This window comes from Lepisosteus oculatus, chromosome 1 (genome assembly GCF_040954835.1).
Source record: "Lepisosteus oculatus isolate fLepOcu1 chromosome 1, fLepOcu1.hap2, whole genome shotgun sequence".
Classification (NCBI taxonomy): Eukaryota; Metazoa; Chordata; class Actinopteri; order Semionotiformes; family Lepisosteidae; genus Lepisosteus; species Lepisosteus oculatus.
The window spans coordinates 9,845,973-9,868,202 of NC_090696.1; the positions used below are offsets into that span (position 1 = coordinate 9,845,973).

Sequence of the window (22,230 nt, forward strand, 5' to 3'; positions counted from 1 at the left end):
CCACAAGGTGCTAGGCAGTGACCCAGGTTGACCATGATGATGTGGCAACAGTGGTAAATCAGCAAAAAATAAACTAGATTGGGGATTGGAAGTGATGGCAATTAATTTCTGGGAGGGAAATGTGACTTTTGCTGTTCATTAGGTTCTAAAATAGAAGTGGACATGTTGCACTGTGCACACCCCAGACCAGGGATAACTTTAAAAAGGCTGATTTGAATTCAATCCCTCTTGCTGTCAATGTTTTTTTCTTATTAAATAAGCACCTGGAAGAGATTTGTAATAAAAGTTTAGCATTATAGTTTTTTTTAATAGTTACATTTTAGGGTTTGAAGGAGACCGTTTCAGGTGTTTATGTCTTGACACCATGCAAATATTTTCTCCTGAGATAAAATCATTGAGGGTTTTGAGGGTCAACCATACACAGACAAACAAAAATGCGCACAGGTCCTTAAATATCACAGATGCATGGAGGATAAACTTGATTTATCCAAGTGCCTCCAGCAGTATGGCATTTAATAAGCATTCTTCTCTTATCAGGAGAAGTGGACAGATTTGTATCCGAATTTAAATACCTCACAAAAAGCGCTTCAATTTTATAGCATAATAACGGTTTACACTGTTCTTGAATTTCTCTTAAAATTGTCAACACATTGAAGTACCCACTTGTGAGATTTGTAGTTTGAAGAAAATCAAATATGTTTTTAATGGTTTTCAAACATGTTAGCACATGTAGTAATGCATTAGCATTACAAGTATTGCAACCTGTGTTTAGCTCTGCAGGTCTGCTAATGCTAAACTGCACAGGGGACTACACTCTTGGCTTCTAAATTGGTCACAGAATGATTGTTTTCACTGATGATCTCGGATGTGCTTGTCCTTTAAAAATGAAGCAGAATTTACTGTGCTTCCTACATACTTTATTATGCTTCTTTCCACAACCGTTTCCTGTGGCTGAATTTAACCGAGGTGAAGCGCTGTTAAATGGATTATAATTGGTTTTTCATTGTATGTCTCAGTGAACATGTCTTGATCCACACCATGGACATAAAGGGTGGTGACGTTTTTTGTCTTTCAGTGACACAAAAAAAAGAAAGCCCAGTATATGGCTGCACTCAAAAATGTTATGACTACCTCCAGGGTGTAATTAATTTACCTTGGAAGTCTTGCTTTTGTTGTGTAGAATAATCTTAGCAGTCCCTTTATGATCCTTCATATCCATTATGTCTTTTCTTCTGTATTGTCAGTGAGCATGTGGGTTTTACCCTGCATATATGGGTGTACGAATAGTTGCTGGTCTTGAGATTTGCTGAGAGTGCACATTTTCAAACCGCTTCTTGCACTCAGTGGTAGGTGTAGAGGCTCACTGTCTTTCCCTAATCTGTGGTTAACGTCTGAAACACAATGCACAGTATAGTCTTAGTGCAAACCAGTTTTTTAAGTTAGTTTTCTTTGGAATGGTTTCGTGCAGTCAAGGTAATCACTGTCAAATTGGCTAAGTCTTCATTTGGGAAGTGTCAATAGTTTATTGCACAGATGAGATCTGAGATGACAAACAAAAAGTCTTTTAAGACTAAACTTGGAATTCATTTACTAAAAATCATACAGTCTAATAACTTATGTCTCAGATTTAATATAGGCCTGCGCATCACAGAAACTAAACTAATAAATGAGTTCACCATATATTCCTGGAATTAACTGCAGCAACCTAGAGCCCATCCTGGAATCCTAACATTAACAAATGTAATTGTTTGGTTCAAAAATGAATACAAAATATTGAAAGTACCTTGTAGTTCAGTATTATTAGATACACAATTTTCTGGTACGTGTGTTTCCCCTTTGTTGCTATTGCTTTTGGGAGCGATCAGAATGAAAAAGGCTCAAAGAACATAAATACAGGATCAAAAGGTCCCTGTAGCCTTCATCTGGAGCACAGCTGTGGAAGGTTCAGGGAGGATTAAACCACTCTTTCTGTGACGTGTGCAATACAAAGAACAGCAGTACTCCCAAGTACTCTAGTACTCCATTATTGAGTAGGATCCTGATGTTTATAGTCAGTTTTATTTCAAAGGCCATAAGCTTAGTACAATAAAGTGTTTGTACTATGATCTTGTTCCTTGATAAAGATGTGGACCATTAATGTTTATTTTCGTCTTACTTACTAATTTGCTGTGGAAAAAAGGAAAATGGTTATGTTTAGGGACTGGTTCGTTCCAATCTCGGAAATCAAGGTATTCATGAATCTAAGCTGTACCATCTGCTGGGACTGAATTAGGTAGAGTAAGGATTCTTAAGTCTGCTGTGCCACACATACCCACTTGGGGAGTGGAACTAGCCCACAGTTTATATTTGTGGATTTTTAAATGGATTTTTTAGGGATTAACGAGGTGAGATTTTAGACTGGTGAGGGAATCCCCAAGATGCACAATTCAGCATAATAGTAAAACAGTTTTATACTCTATCGTTTTAAATCTGTTTAATTTGCTGGAATAATTTATGTATCCCGGTCTCCGTTATCTTATCATGAAATTTCCTGAGATTATGCATCATAAAAGGTCTTATATCAAATATTACAGTTCAGTTTTTCAATTTATTAATTCATGTTCATTATTAGCGAAATATGCAAATTTAAATGACAGAAAAATGTATTGCTCCCTAACAGTAAAGTATAATTTACACCAAGCTGCTTAAAGAGGTTAAAGGTAACATTTTCTGTTTCCATTCTCACTATAAAACTGGACTTTTTCATTAAGTGATTGAAGACGGCTTATATAATGGGTTCTTACCAGCTGAATATCGATAATTTTGAATGTGTGCCTTCGATTTAATAAAAGGTAGTATAGATTGTTGAACAAACTCCATGATAGATATATTAAGAAATTCTGAGACTGAATTATTAACACTGTACAGTTTGAGAAGAGCATTACAGCTAAACTGATTGATCATGGATCACAGATGCATTATAGAATTTTTTTTAAAAAAGAATCCTGATTAATTTTGTTGTAAAACATCACAATAAACTCCCATCTAACCTGTAAAATGAGAAGATCTGTTTTTGTTTGGAAGCCATTTATGAATGTTTGCAGTGTAGAAGTTAGTTGATGATCCCATATCTGCAGCAATGTAACATTTTGATGTAACTGTAATTATTAATGACATATGTGATAAGTTATCACAAGAAAATTAACCTTTGGGGGTGGGAAATCAGGAACTGATAAGTCTGACTTGTACTTATGAATCTATGATTATTTTTTAATAATTTTCTTTTCTTTAGGATAATGACTTTACTATGGAAGATTTCACCCAGTGATGAGGTTTAACTTCATTAAACCCTGACTAATGTATAGTACATTGGCTGAATGATATCAGAGGCTAGAAGCTGCTTACTGCGTTGTCTGCAGTAACTTAATAGCCTGTGACTTCTGAAGTAAAATAGAATACGTGCTTGCTGTGTTGTTCAGTATGTAGTTTGGGTCAATCATGGACCACTGCAAAATAAGAATGGTTTTGATTGCCTCCATTGCTATGAGACCATGCAGCAATTGTTTGTGAGTAGAGGTGTGAAATGTGGGTCAAATAGTTTCTTGTTTGGGAAAATCTTGATAAAAGTTCAGTTGTGCCACAGTTGACACCGAATGTTCTTCTAGGAATGAAATGTTAATCTTTCTGAGAATTTTGAGTAAAAGAACCCCAGCTTTTTTATTGCGTGTTTCAAAGCATTCATTTTAAGCATTAGTTTGTTCCTCATTTACAACATGGCTGATGTAAAACTTATTCAGAGTCTTCGTGAATGTTAAATGAGAACACAATTATAACAACAAAAGTATGTTTTTAACTTATTTCTATGAACAAAAACGTAGTTGAGAAGTTTTTAAAAATCATTTCGTAGCATTCCAAAGTTTGTATCCACTTGCTCTGCCTCTTTTTTTAGTTGAGCAGTGCCATTAATAAACTGAAAGATGAGTAGTTGATTAAAATGTTTCTGTAAAGTAAGTTTTAGAACTGATATGGATTAATCAAACCTTGCTTATTGTGTTTCATGCCAGACTTCATCCCTATGAAGTACTATGTTAAGGGTATAAGCTCTGATAGAGATTTAATGGGAGACATAATAGTTATCAATGTTATATGCTGGTTTAAAAATGGATTTTGGCTGGTAATATTTGTAATACAGCATTTAAATAAAACCCTTGAACAATTCTGAATATATTGAATAAATGCAGTATTTTGGCCATTGAGTGTTCTTCAGCTGTTCTCGCATAAACTAAAATCCTTCTTTTCAGCGTGGAATTGACCTTTACCTGTGCCTTTTCAGCCAGTGCATGCTGACGCAGTTCCCCACTCAAACTTAATATTTTCTGGTCTCTTTTAAAATGAAGTTTATTTCATGGAAATCTGTAGTGAAAGATAAAAGATTTTGCACCTCTCCAGAGATTACTATAAATAAATTATTACATTATAAGCTTTATAGATCTAAGCCGAACACATAAGAATGTATTGAATGGCCATAGTTTTATTTCTTGAAAACAATTAGAAAAACTTATTTCTGACTTTCTTAAATTTTAAATTGCTCAGGGTGCCTTTTCAGTTATCTAAAGTGGGGGAAAAATCTATTTGAAAATTAGTTCACATGAATATGCAGAGAAATACATTATATTCTGTTCTTTCCTAGGCAGTGTTGTATTATCAGCAATGAAATAACTCACTCATATGGCTGATGCATGTGGGAAATAATCTATTAATTTGTGAAGTTTTCCTGGGGATTATCTGACTTTCCCAATTTAAATTTTTGCTTTTTGTTGGAGTGAAGAAAAGTCTTGAACCCAGCTCAATCCAGACGCCGTTAGCCATGAAGCTATGCAATGAAGAGCAGCAAGTGTATGATTCAGTAAGAAGACTCTTTCGGATATTTTGGGATTAATTTCGGAGTACATAATTTTAGCATGTAATGAGCTGTGTGATTTATCAGCTTTTGTCGTTGTAATTTTAATATTGCACATGTTTTTTTCATAATAACAAAGTTGCAGTAGCAAATTTTACAGGACTGAAATTTTTCAACTACGAGGGAACCAAAATGGGTTAAACTAGTCTGAATGTACTCCACTGCAAGTCAGTGTCACAGGAGGCAAAATACTCAAGTGTCTTCTATCAGTATTTGCTGAGCAGTATTTTCTGTTGGTCAAAAGAGAATCAAATAGTAACTGCACTTGCTGTGTCTCAAAAACTAAAAATAAATCTATAGTACTGACAACTTATAGCACATAGTTTTCTAACATTTTACCTTGAACCTATGGACAGTTTCTCTGCAATACTGATGGTCAGATCTTACAATGTTAGTTTTAGATCGGTAAGATTAGTCATCAATGATGGCGAAATAAAGACAATACTATTGCGGTAAAATAATCTAGTTGGAAAGTGGAAAGGAGCACAACCTATTTATGTATTCTGATTTTCAATATATCTTTGTATTTTTTTTAACTTCCCCCAGATTAAGAGCTCTCTGAGTTGGTTGATACTTTTTTTTTCTTGACATCTCATAGGATGTGTGCAGTATTAGTCCTTTTCTTACAGTTTCTACTGATATAATGAAGCAGTTAAGAATTTGTCACCTGCTGTTTTTATGTACAGTAGTTACAAAATGGTGTCATGGCTTGACACATACTGAGTCGTAGCCTTGCTGTCTTTTTCGCTGTGGGTGAATTTTAGGCAAAGTGCCCACTTTGTAAACTTAACTCTGTAAAATGTAAGAGATGGGCATCTTGCCCAGAAAGAAAAATCAGTCCCCGATGTCTTTATATAATATCATAGTGAAATGTATTTTGTGCTCCATTCTCAGCAGTGTCAAATGCAACACAGCAGATGGTTTGTATGCAAGACACTACTTTTTTTGCTTAATGTGGCTAATTGAACAGTTTAGATTATTAAATAGGATTGTAAGCGTATGTTCAGTGGATCAGAACTCTTTTCTGGAGAGATGTTGGTATTATCTATACTTAAAAAAAATCTATGAAACAGCTGTATCCCTTACTTTACCTAGAGGAAGATATTATTCCCCTCTTTTTTCTTAGAGGAAGAATTCATATGAAGCATTGCAGGCCACTTACTGTTTTGAGTTTGGACCAGGTGAAGTATATGAATGTTTTGTTACTGTAAGCATGGAGTGTTTGCAAAGAGTTGTTGCTTGTTCTTGTTGTCATCAGCTCCAGATGGAAAATTTGGCGTGTCTTCTGTTTATTGCAAACCTTCTGACGTCCGTGTCAGAAGACATCTGATACATTGGTTTTGATTGAATGTAATTTGAATGCAGATGCTTTTCAAAGGAAGAATCTGTCTTTGTTTCCATAAGGAGCACAGTGCTGTCAAAATAAATTTAGCTTTCAGAATTTGCTGGGTTATTGCTGATGCTCAATATGTAGCACAAAGCAAGAAAAACAGACTAATGAAAACATTTTCTAGTGGCTTTTCAGAACATTTGTGCTATGGGCGCTAAATCCGTCTTGCCTCTCTCTGGCATTTACATGATTGCTCTCAAGGCTCTTGGGATTCAAGCAGTGTAATGATTAAGTGCACAGGTTGCAGATTCCTTTTATCACACTCTTTCCTACTGCAGCTTGGACATGGAGTAAAATTCCATATGGTTCACATTGAAAGTGCTGAGGTCGTGTTCTCATTTAGCAAGATTGCACAAGAAAACAAAGCTAAGCATGTGTGGAGTTAGTCTTAAAGATCTAGTGAAATATGCATTCTTATTCATTATGATTTATATGATTTTCTTCTATGAGCCATGTTGAGCACCACATAGGCTAGTTAACTCGGAATCAGAGAGTGCTGTTGTAATGGAAGTGAAAGGGTTGATCATTAGAGGGTAGATCTTGTAGGACAGTGGAATGGAGTAGTAGTCAATACTCCAGATTTACAGCTAGAAAATTGTCTGTTAAAAAAATCCAGGTGGGGTGCCACTGTTGTACTTTTGAGGACGGTAGCTTTCTGAGATTTTTTCAGGTAAATGCTTCTCTGTATTCCAATAGAAACCTTCTGCCAAAGAGCAGCTTTAATTATATTTGTTACCTTTCCATACCCTTTCAATTTTCACTGCTTAGGCAAAGTATTACAATACAAGCCTTAAACATCAACAACAAAAATGTCACATGTGCCGATAGTTTTACAGATTTATCTAAGGCTTTTGGTACTGTGGATCACTCTGTTCTTCTGAAAATGTTGTGTAGTATAAATCTTGGTAAGAACTCCAATCCATGGTGTCAGAATTGCTATTATCACTGTCCAGTGTGTTAAATCTGATTTAACAATCCTTTCCAATTAGTAAAGGAGTCCCCCAAAGTTCTGGCCTGGGCACATTGTTTTTCTTTGTTTTAACTGTGGTGGTCAGACGACAGGCAACTCTCATATCATATAGTTGTGATATGAGATGATCTTCCTTTGTGAAGAACAAATAAAAGTAAATTTATACGGTTCCATATGTTATCCCTCAGTAACAATCCTAAAAAATTCACTTTAAGATACAGTTGTACCATTAATGAATGTCAAAACATCTGGTTGTATAATTCTCAAACTTTCTAATCTCACAAATTAAAAAATGAAGTTAAAACTTGGTTTCCTTTATAACTGCAAATCCTGTTTTACATATTCCTCTACAGATGTGCTTGGTGGTGATTTTGATGATGTTTGGAAAGCATGATATTTTATATCATTCAGCTCAAAACTTTGCCACTGGAAACCCTTATACTCATCTTCGTGATTCTATGATGATTGGCTTTCTCTGGATGCTTGGAAGAATGCTTCATTAGTATATTTTAATTATGAAACTTTTACTGGGAAAACATCTAATGTTTAAAATTTGTTTTCTGCGCCTTCTTGGAATTTAATTGCATTTTTTTGCATTCATCTGATTGAACCTCCTCATAGTAATTACTTACTTCATGATTTAACTCAAGTGCTGATACCCTTCACAGGGAGCAATAAAGTCTGTTGTCCAAGAATGACTCTCCACACCCATAAACGGAAAGTTAAGGTGGTTCAAAAACATCTCCAAAATGTCTTAGCACATCCTTGTGAAAGCCATCTTATGTATGTGTGCAACTCCAGATACTCTTAACTGTTATAAAACTTCCTCACACAAAAACTAAAATTGCTGCCGGTTCTTTGTCTACGGCCTGACATAATTGAACGATTCAACTGCTGTTATACTGTTGTGGAGTTTGTCAGGTACACAAAATCCTGAAAGAAAATGCTGCATTGTTCTAACTAAAAGAACTATTAGGTCAATTTAAATTACTACCCAGGTTGGAATAAGAGAAGATACTTGACACTAGAAAGATTGAGTTTGAGACTGTTTCTAGAGGTTTATTCATATCTTTTCCTAACTTTCAACAGATTGCTGACAGGGTCATGGTTATTGTGTAAAACATACAGGAAACCATAAGTGCTCTATACAAACATGTACTAATCTATGACCATTGACCTTTTGTGAAGGTCAAATAAAAAACTGCATCTTAGTTCCTTAAAGAGTGTATATGTAGTCAGGGTTACTCCAGAGCACATGTAGGAACCCTGTAAATGCTCAATCCATAAAATATTTTGGCCTTCAACCCTTCCTTAAGGTAAAATACAAAACTGCTGTCAAAACAGTTGCAGCAATAGTACAAATTATGGTTATTAAGTTATTTTTATGTTTGCCTATACAAGTGCATAAATGTTTTCTGAAAAGTTTACTTTGTTGTAATCCAAGTGTTACAGCTTCCTATAATCTCCATTCCTGGTTTGGTCATTTTAGTTTTAAATAATTCTATTTAAACCTATAAGAACTATAAGGACTGTGTGAGTGCAAAGCAAACTTACTTTAAAGGGCAAGTTATCTAAAAAGAAAAAGAAAACGTGATAGTAAGCAAATTTATTACTACAAATAACTTCTCATGGTTTCAGGTTTTTATTGATTCATCCCATGTCCCCATGTTTAAGTTGTTGAACCCAGTAAACCTTGTGAGTTTTACCTTTGTCCATTATTTGTGTAATTGATTAGTAACAGCTGGGTTGTAAAGTGAAGGAAAACTGGTTTCTGCAACAATCTCAGTCTGCATAGGTGGGGGAGGGATGAATCTTTGACTCTGAGTCACACCCCTTCATGCGCAGAATTTGTCGTTCGTTACAGTTATGTGACTTTTGGGGAATCTTGCTTTTGATAATTAAGATGAGAAAGATTCTAAATGAGCAGCTGCAGTTCAAATAATCCCCAATCTGTTGCATTGCGGTGGTGCCATCAGCATATGCACTGTGAATAATGACACTTGTCTAAGAGAATTCAGTCTACCCTACACGTATCGCAGGAGCAACTTGCTGTAGCAATTAGTAATAGGAGAACAACAGCAGCAGTACCAAAAAAAATCTCCATTTCATGGAGAATGCTTGCTCAGTCAAAACATTTGAGTGGCACAGAATATATTGTATATATTGTAGGCCTTTTGAGAAAAGAAAAAAAAGCATATACAGTACATGTATGTAATACCCTCATTTTTTATTTGATTTTAATTTTTTTTAATGTATTGTACTATATTTAAGTATAGCCACTGTCTGCAACTTTTGATAATTTATATCCATTTCAGAATCATTGTGAAAAGTCTTCCCAGCATTGTTAGGGAAGAGAAAGGTACAAAGAGTCATCTTATCTTAATTATCTCCCCATGCGGAGACTTGGAAATAAATCCTAAATATTGGGACAGTTGATAAATTCAGAAAATTAGTTAATTAGTTAGTGAACTGTATATTGTTTTACTATTTATTGTGTGAGCTGGTTTTATCTGTTTGTAAATGTTCAGATTATGAAAAGGCTGAACTTTACCCATTGGGAATAGGTTTGTGCTGGTCACTATATTGTATGTAGTGGTTTCCGATTTATAGATTTTGTATGTATCATGTCATGTGACACTTGACAGTTTTGCTAGCCTTTTGTAGTAGACCTAGTAGTTGTGGAAATGCAAAAAAGAGATAAAAATAATATAAAACTGATGTATTCTCTAAAATTGTATTGTTACATCTGAGTTTTCAAAACAAAGTGCTGAGTATATAAACACATTATTTATCAGTTTTGCATTCTCGAGCACATTATAGTAGTCAATATCACTAGAGCTAAAGGATTAAGTATAACAATGTTCTTAATCTCATGGTGCTTTATATTTAAATAAAAAGCAAAGAGACACGAGGAGACAATTTAAGACAAGAAATTAAGTTGAGGTAAAAGTAGGCTTATAAAAACATGTTTACAGAGAGAAAATTAACTTTCAAGGTCTAATATTGTCATAGAGATGATTGCACATATCCTTGGAGCAACAGAAAATGCAATCCCCAAGATCTTGAGTTTAGTTATTGAAGCTGAAAGAAGTAGTCTAAAGAACGCAAATGGCACGTAGGTTTATAAAAGGATAACAGTTTACTGATGTATTTAGGAGTCAAAACCTTCAAGCCATTAATGAAGAACAATATTTTTTCTTGACGTCCATCACATGGAGACATTATATGGAAGTTAAAAAAAACAGAGAGGTACTTATCCATTTTAATATTTTAGTTTTCGTCTGGGCTTCAGAGATCTGAACAAGCTGTAACTTAAGAATGTTTGCATACACTTAACAATACCTGTATAACACTAATCACGCCAGGAAAAGATAAATGCATGCAGTAGCTCTTCCCAGATTGGGAGAAATGTGAATAGATACTAGCAATTTCAAGAACATAGGGCCTTTTCACATCATTGTAACCACAAACTTCAAATGCAATGAAACCAAGATTCTTGACATGTTGAGTCCTTGGAACAATTCCAGTACCATCAAAATCAGACTGAGGTTGACTCAGTTGACAGTTGTGGAGTAGATAAGGAGCATAGCTGCAGTCTTGTCAGAATTCAGTTGTAAAACATTGATTTATGTCCTGTTTCTTATGAACATAAATTTGTGTGTCATCAGCACAGAAAGGAAAATTGATACCATACCTAATAAGAATATAATCCGATGGTAAATTATACATTTGAAAAAGAATCTGACCAAGAATAAGCCTGTGGCATGCCAAATGTGACACCAAGAAAAATACCCTATTTGTGTGTGTTTTTTTTATTATAGATAGCTTAGATGAAATTACAAGGCTGCAGTGAGATCCAATAGGATAAGAAAAAAAGTCAGCAGTCATAATGAATCATTAGTAAAACTAAGAAGAGCCTTTTCACTATTACATATGTGTGGTAAAAATAAAAATATCACAGAGAACAACATTTCAATTTAGGATTTGTTATTCAGTAAAATGAGAGAGTTGGTCAAGGGTCTGAATACATTTGCAAGGCACTGTAATTAGTGGATAGTCAAGGTGAGTGAGTTTCTGTCTGGTCTAATACGTCACATTTAAGGGCTGTGAGAACAATTCCTGATCTTAATGATTCATTGATATGCCTGACAGTATGATGTGCAGCATCCCCCTGGATGATGCGACGGCAGCCATAGTGCGCCAGAAAGAAAGAATGAGTCTTTGATTGAAACAGTTGCTGTGAGTTTTTATGTTGAAAAGTTAAGCAGTGATTGTGAATTTGCAGTTTGCAAGCTTGTCCTAAGATACACGTCTTCATTAGTGTTGTGACAGTTTTCCTGAGATGGTCTAAAAGCAGTTTTGTCTGTCCACAGGTGTATTCTTCTTCCCCTTCTGGGAGTGAAGGCTCCACAGCAGTCTGTCTTCATTCTTGTTGATTCCATTGATGAGGGATGCCACTTCGGAGAAGGGGAGCAGAGATCTTCAAGCCCTTCCCGTACTATTGCTGAGCTTTTAGCTAGCCACCACGAGTTCTTTCCTCCCTGGCTGTTACTGATATGCTCAGCTCGGAAGCAGAATAAAGCTGTCACTAAATTGTTTACAGGTAAGCTCCTTTATGGTTAGTGTTCTGCTTTTCTGAACGTTTTAGGATAATGGACGTTTAAAGAGAGACCTTTGTGACCTTCATACAATGTTATAAAGAGTTCTTTTAAAAATGAAATCGAACTTGTTGTTTTTTGGTCTCCAAAGTGTGTATCTTAAGTGTTAGAAAACTTTTGTGAATCTAGGATTGTGATTTTTAAATGATAAAAATGGTGGAAGGGATGTGCTGTGCTGTCAAAAATGAATGCTCATCTAAAAGTAGTAAGTGAACTGTTTAAAATACAGATATATTTGCCGGGAGTTTAAAGCGTTCAGATAATGAAAAAAGCAAGCTTGTTTCACTTTCTGTTAGCACATGATACTGCTATCAGTTTAATTAAGTTCTGCCTTGTTAAGGTCTCCTGACCTCTTAGATGCCATTAAAAGTGGATTTGCATTGCAGAATGCATTTATAAGCCACCTTTAAAGGCGCTATATAAGTTATTATTATTATTATTATTATTACTTACTCTGTAACTAGAATATCCATGTTATAGAATAAAAAATCCATACACCCTGTTGTCTGTACTTCATCTTAAGTTCCAGTAGCTTCATCCATTGTTTTTTAATCTTACTGTTGACTCAGGAATATCATGTTAGTTAATAATTATTCCTGCCTTCATTCAAACACAGTCCTGTTGAATGTCAGAATGTTGTTCCCTCTAACATTTAGATAAGGTATGCCATGTTACCCATGGTTATGTAAACCATGGGGAATGCACATTTTGCAGTTATGTGAAAACAAGAAACCCGATTAGTCATTGCCATGGAGAATACTGATATATTACAGTATCTATGAATTGTTATATAATACAGACTCTCAGGTACTTAGGCGTTATCAGGTTGATAGAGGACCATCCCACACTAAAGTGATGAGAAAAGGTACTGTAATTATATTAGTCACGCAAAACATTGTAGAGCTCATCTCATGGTAGGAGTGTAGGAGTTTTGTTTAGCAATAATGTGGGTCTTTGTACCTTTACCTATTTTAACCCACTCTGCAGAGTTATGAGTTTGATTGATTGATTTTTTTTATAGGATATTATTTAATTCTGTAGTTGAGTCAACACCTGTTATTCTGTTCAGTACAGTTTAGGATATCTGTATTTTTGTAAAAATAGGTGAAACTCTCATTTTGAAAATATCAGTATCTGAAGCAGCCATTATAATAACTGTTTCAAACAAGAGGAGGCACTCTTTTACACCAACTTGTTTGGTGGTTGGTATATAATCTCAAATACTCCGGAACCTTCAACTGTACTGGAATTGGACCACTTAGTGAAGGACCTATGATGTCCAATATTTATCTTTGTTTTGTATGGATTAATAATCTGAATTATACATTACTGTATTCTTACATTCTAGGGTGCATGTAGAGATGCTGGCATAATGACCAGTATAGGGGAAAGGCATATTTTTACATGCCAACTAAGTAACATTTACTTAGTATAGGACAATATATATATATATGTAGCTTACAGTAGCTGCAATGTACATACAAAACAGCATTTTTAAACATTTGTTTTAATTCTACAGTTTTATGCAAGAAACAGTTAATTGTTTTCTGCTTTTTTTGCCTGGAGTCCATATGCAAGCTCAGAGCAACGACACAAAGCCACAAAGCTTGTGACAGTATTGAGCTTGTGGGAGCTTACAGTGAGGAAAGTTTGGGTGGTCCCTATGGATACTCTGGATCCATGAGTTGGAATATTTTTGTCATATGTTGGCAGATATGTTAGACTCTTTGCCAGAAAGTGCAGCAACAAATTGCATAGTTTTGTCTTAATACTTTTTTTTTCATTGCCTCTCCAAAATCTAACAGTGAAATTATGCCCTGAGAAAAATGGGCTTTCAGATCAAGGGGCAGGACATTAACTATCCTGTTACTCTGTATACTCTTTTGTATCTCGGAAACTAATGTGTTAAATATATCCAGCCAAAAAGGGTACTATAAACAATACTTTGTACATTTGGCATAGCAGGAATGATAGGGGCAACATTTTTTTAAAACCTCTGATATCTGCAAAGCCAACAGGAAACTAAATGCAAGACTTTAATATTGTACTTATGAGAATTCAGATTGTACACTCTAAAAGTCGGCTGTAGTTTAGCTTCTCATTCTCCATCATAGAGAATATGTTATAATGAGTGAGAAAACTGTAAGTACTATTAGATTTGTCTTGTTTCATTAGGTCTGTTTTGTAGTCTCTGTCCTAGGCTATTACTAACAGATTGGGATTTTCATTCTAGCCAGCACAATATTGTATAGGTTTTTTGGAGCTTTATTACAGCAGTGACAGAAAGAAATAAGACCAGATGACCAACACTGATAAAATGTCATTCCCTCATACCTTCCTACAAATATTATTTTCTATTTATAGAAGATAAAGTACCTCATTTGTGATTCTTTTGGCATCTGGCTTGAATGAAGAAAATGTTTTTTTTGTCCTGCCACAGTTTCCAGTAGCCATTAATTTTAGCTCAAATAAACAAAAAGAATGCTTTTTAGCTTTTTAAAAGTTTTTTTTCCTTGACTTTTAAATGCTTAAAACAATTCAGACTGGAAAGCTGGGCCTTGGTGATAGTTCTGAAGTAGTTCTTTGTTACTAAGAATAATCTACTGTTCTCTGATGTATTTATAAGTTTTAGGGTCTATCTCTCCAATTCTCCTAGCAACGTTTTACGTTAATCTTTATTTGATTAATAGTGTCAATTATTTTTAGCAAGCCACATGTGGAATTTTTGGATCTTTGCTAGTTTATTTTCTGAAGAGCGGCACAGATCTGAATCTTTTTTTTCATGTTTTCTTTTGGTCTTTCAGAAGTGAATTGCTACAGTATGCCTCTAAGGCGACAATTTCTTTTGTTTTTTGATGGACACTCCCAGTCTTTGTTGTTCTGTTTCTGCTTGCCATCAAGCCTTTTGTCATACTGTCATGGAATTGTCAGGGAGTTAGGAACACAGATAAATTAATTTTGTCTGTCACTAATGGAAATTTAACATGCGATGAAGTTTTGTCAGGGTCATAACTCCTCTGTCCATCATTCCTGTAAAGGATAACAAAATTTAAGTTTTTATTAGTAATCCAAAGATGCAAAAGTGAAGTCAGAAATAAAGGGTTTTTTTTTGTCAGACAAGCAGCATGCAGTGCTGAACAACAGGAAGCCTGTACTGCCAGTATGCATTATTGTTAGTTATTTCCTTTGTTTAGTTATCCAGATTATCAGCTTTACAACAAGATGATGCCACAGGATAAATGTTCTTTTGAAAGACAATATTCTGTGCTCTGGAATGGACTGTGGTCCTTTCCAGTATTCCAGGCTGGACGATTGTTTAGCTGAATGTTAGTGTTAAGGTACCCTGTTTGAGATTCCATTGGTATCTGGTTTGAGGAAGGCATTTTCTTTTTGTATTTTCAGACACCACAGTGCAATCATAAGGAATTATTTTTGTGACTTATTAATAGTACAAGGTTTTTAGTGAGAATAAACTGATTGAACTGAGAATGATTACAATTTTGTATAGTCACATTTAAAACTGAATCCAAAAATGTAATTTAAAAACTTGCGCCTTGACTGTTATTACATGTCCAGTGTATTTTGATTAAATCCTTTGTATTTGACTTATGTTGGGCATGTTAATTTCTTTATATTTTAGGCTGGTAAAACAATTTTGGTATTGTATAGAAGAATGCTCAGTATATGCCTTGTCTGTTCTGACACAACATGGATTCTCAGCCACCTCCTCTTATTTTGTAAACAAGACATGTAAAGTGTGAAAGCTTAACCCTAACATTTGTGGAGTGGACAAGATCATTTTGGTGTGCAGAATATTATAATCTCTGATTTCAATTTCTGGTTGAATTAATAATTTGTCATTCAAAGTCCTTTTATGGAACTGTTTTTTCTGGAAAAGGTATTGAGGTCTTGCAGTGAAGTAAACTTTCCATAAACTACATTTCCACATGGTTAAGGCTATAAAAATAAACTCTCTTGTATATAAGGATGTTAAAGTAAGTTAAGTACAGTGGTAGATTGTATATTAATGAGGTTAAAGAAGTTGATTTTGGCTCTTTTTCACGAGTCTACCCTCCGCGTTACCTGCTGTGTTCATAAAATGGAATCGCTGTATTTTTTTATCGTTGGCAAGGAGGTACACTAGTAAACGGGCATTTGCTTAAAGAAAATTAAACAACATTTGACTGCAATATTCCAAACTGTAGGTTGAAGATTATCAAAAGCAAAAGGTGAAAAACAGTTCAACATTACAGTGCTTTCCTTTTTCTCACTGAAGTGCATAAAGAACAGACCAGAAATCAGTTTTTTACATAAAGCTTTTTTACATTAGCTATTCAGTCGTGCTGAAGTTGACTCCCTGGCTTCTTTCAGAAAGCTGTTGGATAAGATCCTCAGATCACTTAAACACTAACAGCCGAATGAACTGGATGGTTCTCTCATTTGTAACTTATATGTTGTCATGTTCCTAATACGTGCAGTGTGTGGTTTGAACAGAGTTGTGTCTCTGTGATATATTTGTAGTATTGTTAGCAGTCAGCTATCAGTGGGAATGTGAAATAGTAAGCACCTGCTTGGCAAGTGCAGTTAATTTAGTTTGTTTAGAAACAGTGCCAATTTGTGCAGGAAACAGGCCTCTAGCAAAAAAAAGCTTAAGATTGGCTTATAAAACAATTGAATTGTTATTTCTGCATGTCTTTTAATTCTCAGTCTTCACATGGATATTCTGTTTTCTATGGACCCCTGTGAGTGATCCATCTAGGGTTGGAAAAAATCTATTCTTCTCTCCTCTCCATCTTAAATTGTTACTTTTTCTGTATAACTCTATATTAAACCAGAACAAGTATCGAATGGCTCTCTTTTCTTATAACATTGATTTAGTGGATTTATTTTGATTTTTTAATGTAACATTTAACATGATCAGCAAATTAATTTGCTTGATTGATAAAGTTTAAACCTCTGTTATTACAAAATCTGATTCCTTGAAATTAGCATTCGTATAATACCCACTCAAAATTGAAAAGTATGGCTTGGAGAACAGATTGGAGTTGGAGAACTGATAAGGAAATGTATTCCTGCAAGTGTGGGATGAGTCATTTCTGTCAAAGCTTTGACACTAATGACAAGGTGTAGGTGGGTTTGAAAAGTCTTGCACTTTTCAAAATATACCACATCTACTCCATCAAAATCAGTGAATAGACGAAGTCTTTGTGTATGAATGCTGTCGTAGACTTTACTGTTTTTTTAACAACTGATAAAAAGTAGGAGGAGCTGATGTCCTAGAACTGATGTCTGTGGTACTCCAGTAGTGGCTCCTGAAGAAACTGTTTGAGCACGCACCCCCATTGCTTTCAATTCCTACAGTTCTAAGTTTGAGGATCAGTCTTATCATATTTGACTTTATCAAAGCTTAGCTACAGAGTTTGATTAATTCAGCTTATATTCATATTTCAGCTCACTAGTCAGCTAGATGACTATAAAAGAAAAACACCTTGAACCCATATATGGACAGTTTCAATGTTTCGTTCCACTGTAAGTGATCTGTTATTATTGTTTCAGCTCTTCTGCTATCTTGCTTAATTTGTGCTTATAATTCAGTGCTCTGTGCTTAACCTTAGCTGTCATTTTCTCTATTTTATGTATTTATCTTAATCCTCTCTCTTCAGTTCTCTCATTTTAAAGGCTTATTTTTTAATATCGTGAACCATTGCTTTAGACTCTTATCTAGTTTTGAAATATAAATCAAAAGTGGTTGCATTTTGGTCACGATTTGCCAGTTCTTCTTTATGCTGCCTTTCTCACTCTATCTTGAGCATTTGAAAAGATAAAATCAACAATATTACTCCATGCTTATATTTATGTACTGTGTAATTAAATGCATCTCACCTTTGACTTTCTTTTTTGCTTAAAACAAGTGTATAAAATATGAAATACATATACCAGAAGTGAAATGTTCCATAAGTGACTGTCCTTTGGTTTATGCATTAAACTGACTATTTTGGTCATAAAGATTCCATGCCAGTGTTAGAAAGAATTGGGGTTTAAACCTTGGTGTCCTGGCTAAATTCAACAGTCTGCCTACCAAAAGAATAATTCAATTGGTGAAGTAATTTCTCACTCTTCCACCTGAACTACTGTGCAGTAAGGCTGCTGGCTCGAAATGGCTGTCACTCATCACTCAGGTGGGCACTGAACTTAGGTGGTGGAAGATGTAAAAGTACTTTAGTGTCCAATGGGATGAAATGCACTGAATAAATTCAATAATTTATGGTAATAGCAAATTGCTCCAAACTCTTTTCAGCACCCATCAATGCATTCAGAAATTAGAACATGCAGTATGCCTTTGGGTGCTTGCAATGGGCTGGCATCCCTATCATGAGGACCTAGGTTGTTGGTCCCACCTTGTGTTCTCTGCTTTCTGGTTTTGGCTTTGACTAACTGACCCTCTAAGGTTTAAGTGGTTACTGAAAGTGATTGAAGGGGTATATTTACATCTGAGATTAAATCCCAATTCCAGCAGATGAAGCCGCACAAGACAAGATTGATCATATGGTTAGTTTGATTACATTTTATTAAAAATCAGCAGAGCTTTGAATTAACACTATCCGCAGGAATTAAATACGTTATCTGGGTAACAGAGCAGTTTACATTGTGTATATTCCATTAATTTCTGAAATTTAAAACATTTCTTTGGATTTGTTTTTTAATGTGAAGCTCAATATTATTGCTCTCCTCTAGGAACTGGGAGTATAATTATATGCATTGATTGATTTGGAATTCAAACATTTAAAGCCAACATTTGATGCCTAATTTTCAGAGATATCTTGGTGAGTGAGGTCTGTCTCGCCCATGCAGTATTCATTGTTGAATACATTTGTTGTTCTTGAATTGGCATATGTTATGAATCTCCTTTGTTTAACTGCACTTCAGTCTGCTGACACACCTATAGAAGAGGCCTGTAGCTATCAATACAAACTATAATTACCTTTAATTTTTATGTTGACATAAGCACTTTTGCCTTTAGTATGCTGCTGTGATAAAGCAAATCACAACTTTTAATTACAATAGCACTGTCTGTTGTTTCTCCTAGGTGTATTCCTCCAAACTATTCAACCTTATAATGAAGTCTTTTTCTTCTTATTCATATTTTGTGCATCTGCTGTGTAATTGCAATTTTGCCATTTTTATGGTAAACCTTTAAGTGGACATAAACTGCCAAATCCAGTTGAAGATTATGAATAGATGCTTTTGTCTTGCCAAGTCATTCTAAGCAGTCTTTTTCTCTGTTTTCACATTCTCTGTAGCTCCTGTATGCCAACACGAATGAGGCTTTTTACTTCTTGTCAGCAGGTGATAATCTTAATTTTAGATTGTAACTCAGAAATGAATATAACACTTACCTCCTTGCCCGTAACTGAAATGCTTGCTCCCTGCTGAAAGTTACATGACCCCTTGATTGTAAGTTACTAAAGTTCCTTGTAAAGTAGGTTGTTGGTGTTACATTCCTGACTTTTTCATCCCCTGTTCTTGTGGCAAATGGAAGGATTTTTCTTAGTTTGAAGGTTCTGACTTATTGCCATTACAGACCATTTTCAGATGGTTCAAACGGTTTATTTCTGCTGGTACCTGTGGGGTTTCTCCTAATGGATGGTGATAATGAGTGATTAAGGTCCATTCATCCCCATACGAACATTGAACTACTTATGGGTAAGAAAGGTGCTGTTGTAAAGTCTGGTGACATGAAATCCAGAAACTCTTGTTGCACACGAGTTTTATTATTAGAAATTAATAACATTATTATATAAATAATTAGAAATTATTAGCTCTTAATGAAGTTCTCTGCCTTGTTCAAATTGTAGATGCAGGTGTAAGATGCAGACCGGTTTTGACAATCTTGTCACTTACATATCTGTTGTCCAAACATAGTTTTAAATTTGTTAAAACTTGTTTTGTCTGCATGTTTTTTGTGCATTTAGAAAAGGTTTTTGAAGTTTTAGTATTTGAAAACTTGTTGTTTTTTTTAATTGTAAACCAATAACATGAAATAATAAAATGCAAAATTTGTCTGCCAAAACTCTTAATTGTTTTTTTAAATCAGGTAATCTTCAAAAATGTCTATGTTTAGTGTTAGAAATAGGCTTATCTAGTAGTCTATTTTTTATGCTGAGAGGGCAGTTTATTATTTTAATATTTATCCTGTAGGAAATTAATAATTTTCATATGTTAAGGTTTGCTTGCTGCTGTACAGTGATAGAGCAGGCCAGAATTTTTTTCTGTTAAATACTGTAATTTGCCATGCACAGTCCTCCCTAAAGAGCTTAGTAATTACAGGTCAGGTCTTTTTCTGAGTACAGCACCTTGCAGTTGAACTACAGAATTCAGACTTTTTTTAGCACAATACCAGAATATTTCCTTATTTGGTTTTCAGCAATGAAAGGCCATTGATTCAGTACATCTTCCATTTATAATGTTAAGGTTTTATATTCGAATTACAAGTGCCATGCAAATGTATATATTTTATTTATCCAGATGGTTTGTAATTAAGCATTTTAAATGTGAAGAAAAAAATAGTTTGCACAAAGTGGTTGTCATCTGTTTATTGAAATGCAATAAAATACAGCAGTCCTGTGCCTATTTAACTCTAAGGCCTTTTATAATTTTGAGCAAAAGTGTTTCAGTGACTGGGAGGCATCCCTGAGTGTCCAAAGCTCCACATGCATGCCAAGAATAACTTTACAAGTACCTGATATAAAAGCAAGCTTTGCTGTATTCTAAATCCTGTATGTTGACCTGCTGGCCCAAAGTAATTTCAGATTCCATTGCAAACCAGTAGCAGGGACATGTTTGTTTGAAGTTTCTTTACTGCTAAAAAAACACATTTGTCTTTAGAAGCAGAGACATTTACAATGCTGTTCTAGAATTCTAGCAAAGTATTCTGGGTGTGTTCTGTATGTGACAGCAAAGCAGTAGCAGAGAAAATACAAAAATTCTAGTACAAAAGAACCAGAGGTCATAATTTGCAAAAAACTCACATTTGGGAATGTTTCAGTAGCCTGCAAGTTACATACCATGAATATAGAAATTGCTTAGATCATAATGCTTTTTTTAGTTGGACTTTACGAGAAAATGTTTTTTTTCCTTTATTGTAATACACAGTAATTTAGAGAAAAGCAAAGCTTGTTAAAAACCAGCACCCCTATTGTTGTCATCCTACATACGCTTGATAAAAACTTAATTTAATTAAAATGTAATCATTTTAACTCCAGGTCATGTTTGTCATGTAGTTGTTTGAAAATAATCCAACTAAAGATGTAGTTCTCAAAAGCAACTGTGTGGTATGACAAAAGAGATTATCATGATAAATGTCTTGAAATGGTGAACTGTTATTCACCATGTTTTGTGTGTGCAGGTGTGCTTTACACTAGATTTATCATAGGGTATAAAACTGTACTTTAATATACCACTGGTCTAAATGGGAGAATGGTATATATAATGGAAGTATGTGTCCTTCCATGGCCCATAAACTGTTGATCTTGAGTTTCACATAGATCATTTATGATGAATCTATTTTCATACATTTATATGACATGACTGCCATCAGAAAATACTTGATGCTGAAAAAGGCTTGCATGTTTTCAGAAAACAGATAATGACTTCATGTATTTAGTGTTGGTAACCAGCTGACAAATCACAGTTCTTTTCCTTGTGCATGTTATTCTTCTTAAACATAATTTTAAGGAGGTGTTCAACCAAAATACGTAATCAGAAAGCAAGATTGACTTTTCGTTAGTTTATGTTTCACTCCGCTTACATTACCATTCTCCTACATGTAAATCTGTTGGATCTGTCACTTACTAAAGGTGCTTTCCAGATTTTCCTGAAGCTAGTATTTAAATGTTAGGACTTGGCATGTCTGAACTTGACAGTGTGCTTTAAAAACACTTAATATGAAATAAATGTGTTTCATTGTAGAACAGAGATTATTTGTATGCCCTCTTGATGTTTACTGTGAAGTACAGTTTTTAGGTTTAAAATCATTTACAAATTAAAAATAAAAATTTACTACTAAGAAGTTGGCATTTCCGTATTGACTGACTCAACATCCAGAAAAGGTTCTGTAATATTCTCATTATGTATTTATGTAAGAGACGGACCATGTCCCTATTTCTGCCAACATTTCAAAGATAATATATATTTATATAAAATCTCCAATTAAAACGTTATAAGGTGCAGTGGGTTTTTACTTCTGAAGGTTACAAAGATCACATTACTGAAG

At 34.6% G+C, this 22,230-nt stretch overlaps 1 protein-coding gene across 2 annotated transcripts in view; it reads left to right on the forward strand.

Annotated features, from left to right (window-relative positions):
• Positions 1–22,230, forward strand: part of ankrd50 (ankyrin repeat domain 50) — a 39,827-nt gene that overhangs the window by 4,337 nt on the left and 13,260 nt on the right. For both annotated transcript variants that reach the window (XM_015343988.2, XM_006629161.3), the window contains exon 3: positions 11,673–11,902. In XM_015343988.2, coding sequence (XP_015199474.2) covers positions 11,673–11,902 — 230 coding nt within the window. The remainder of the gene's footprint in view (positions 1–11,672; positions 11,903–22,230) is intronic.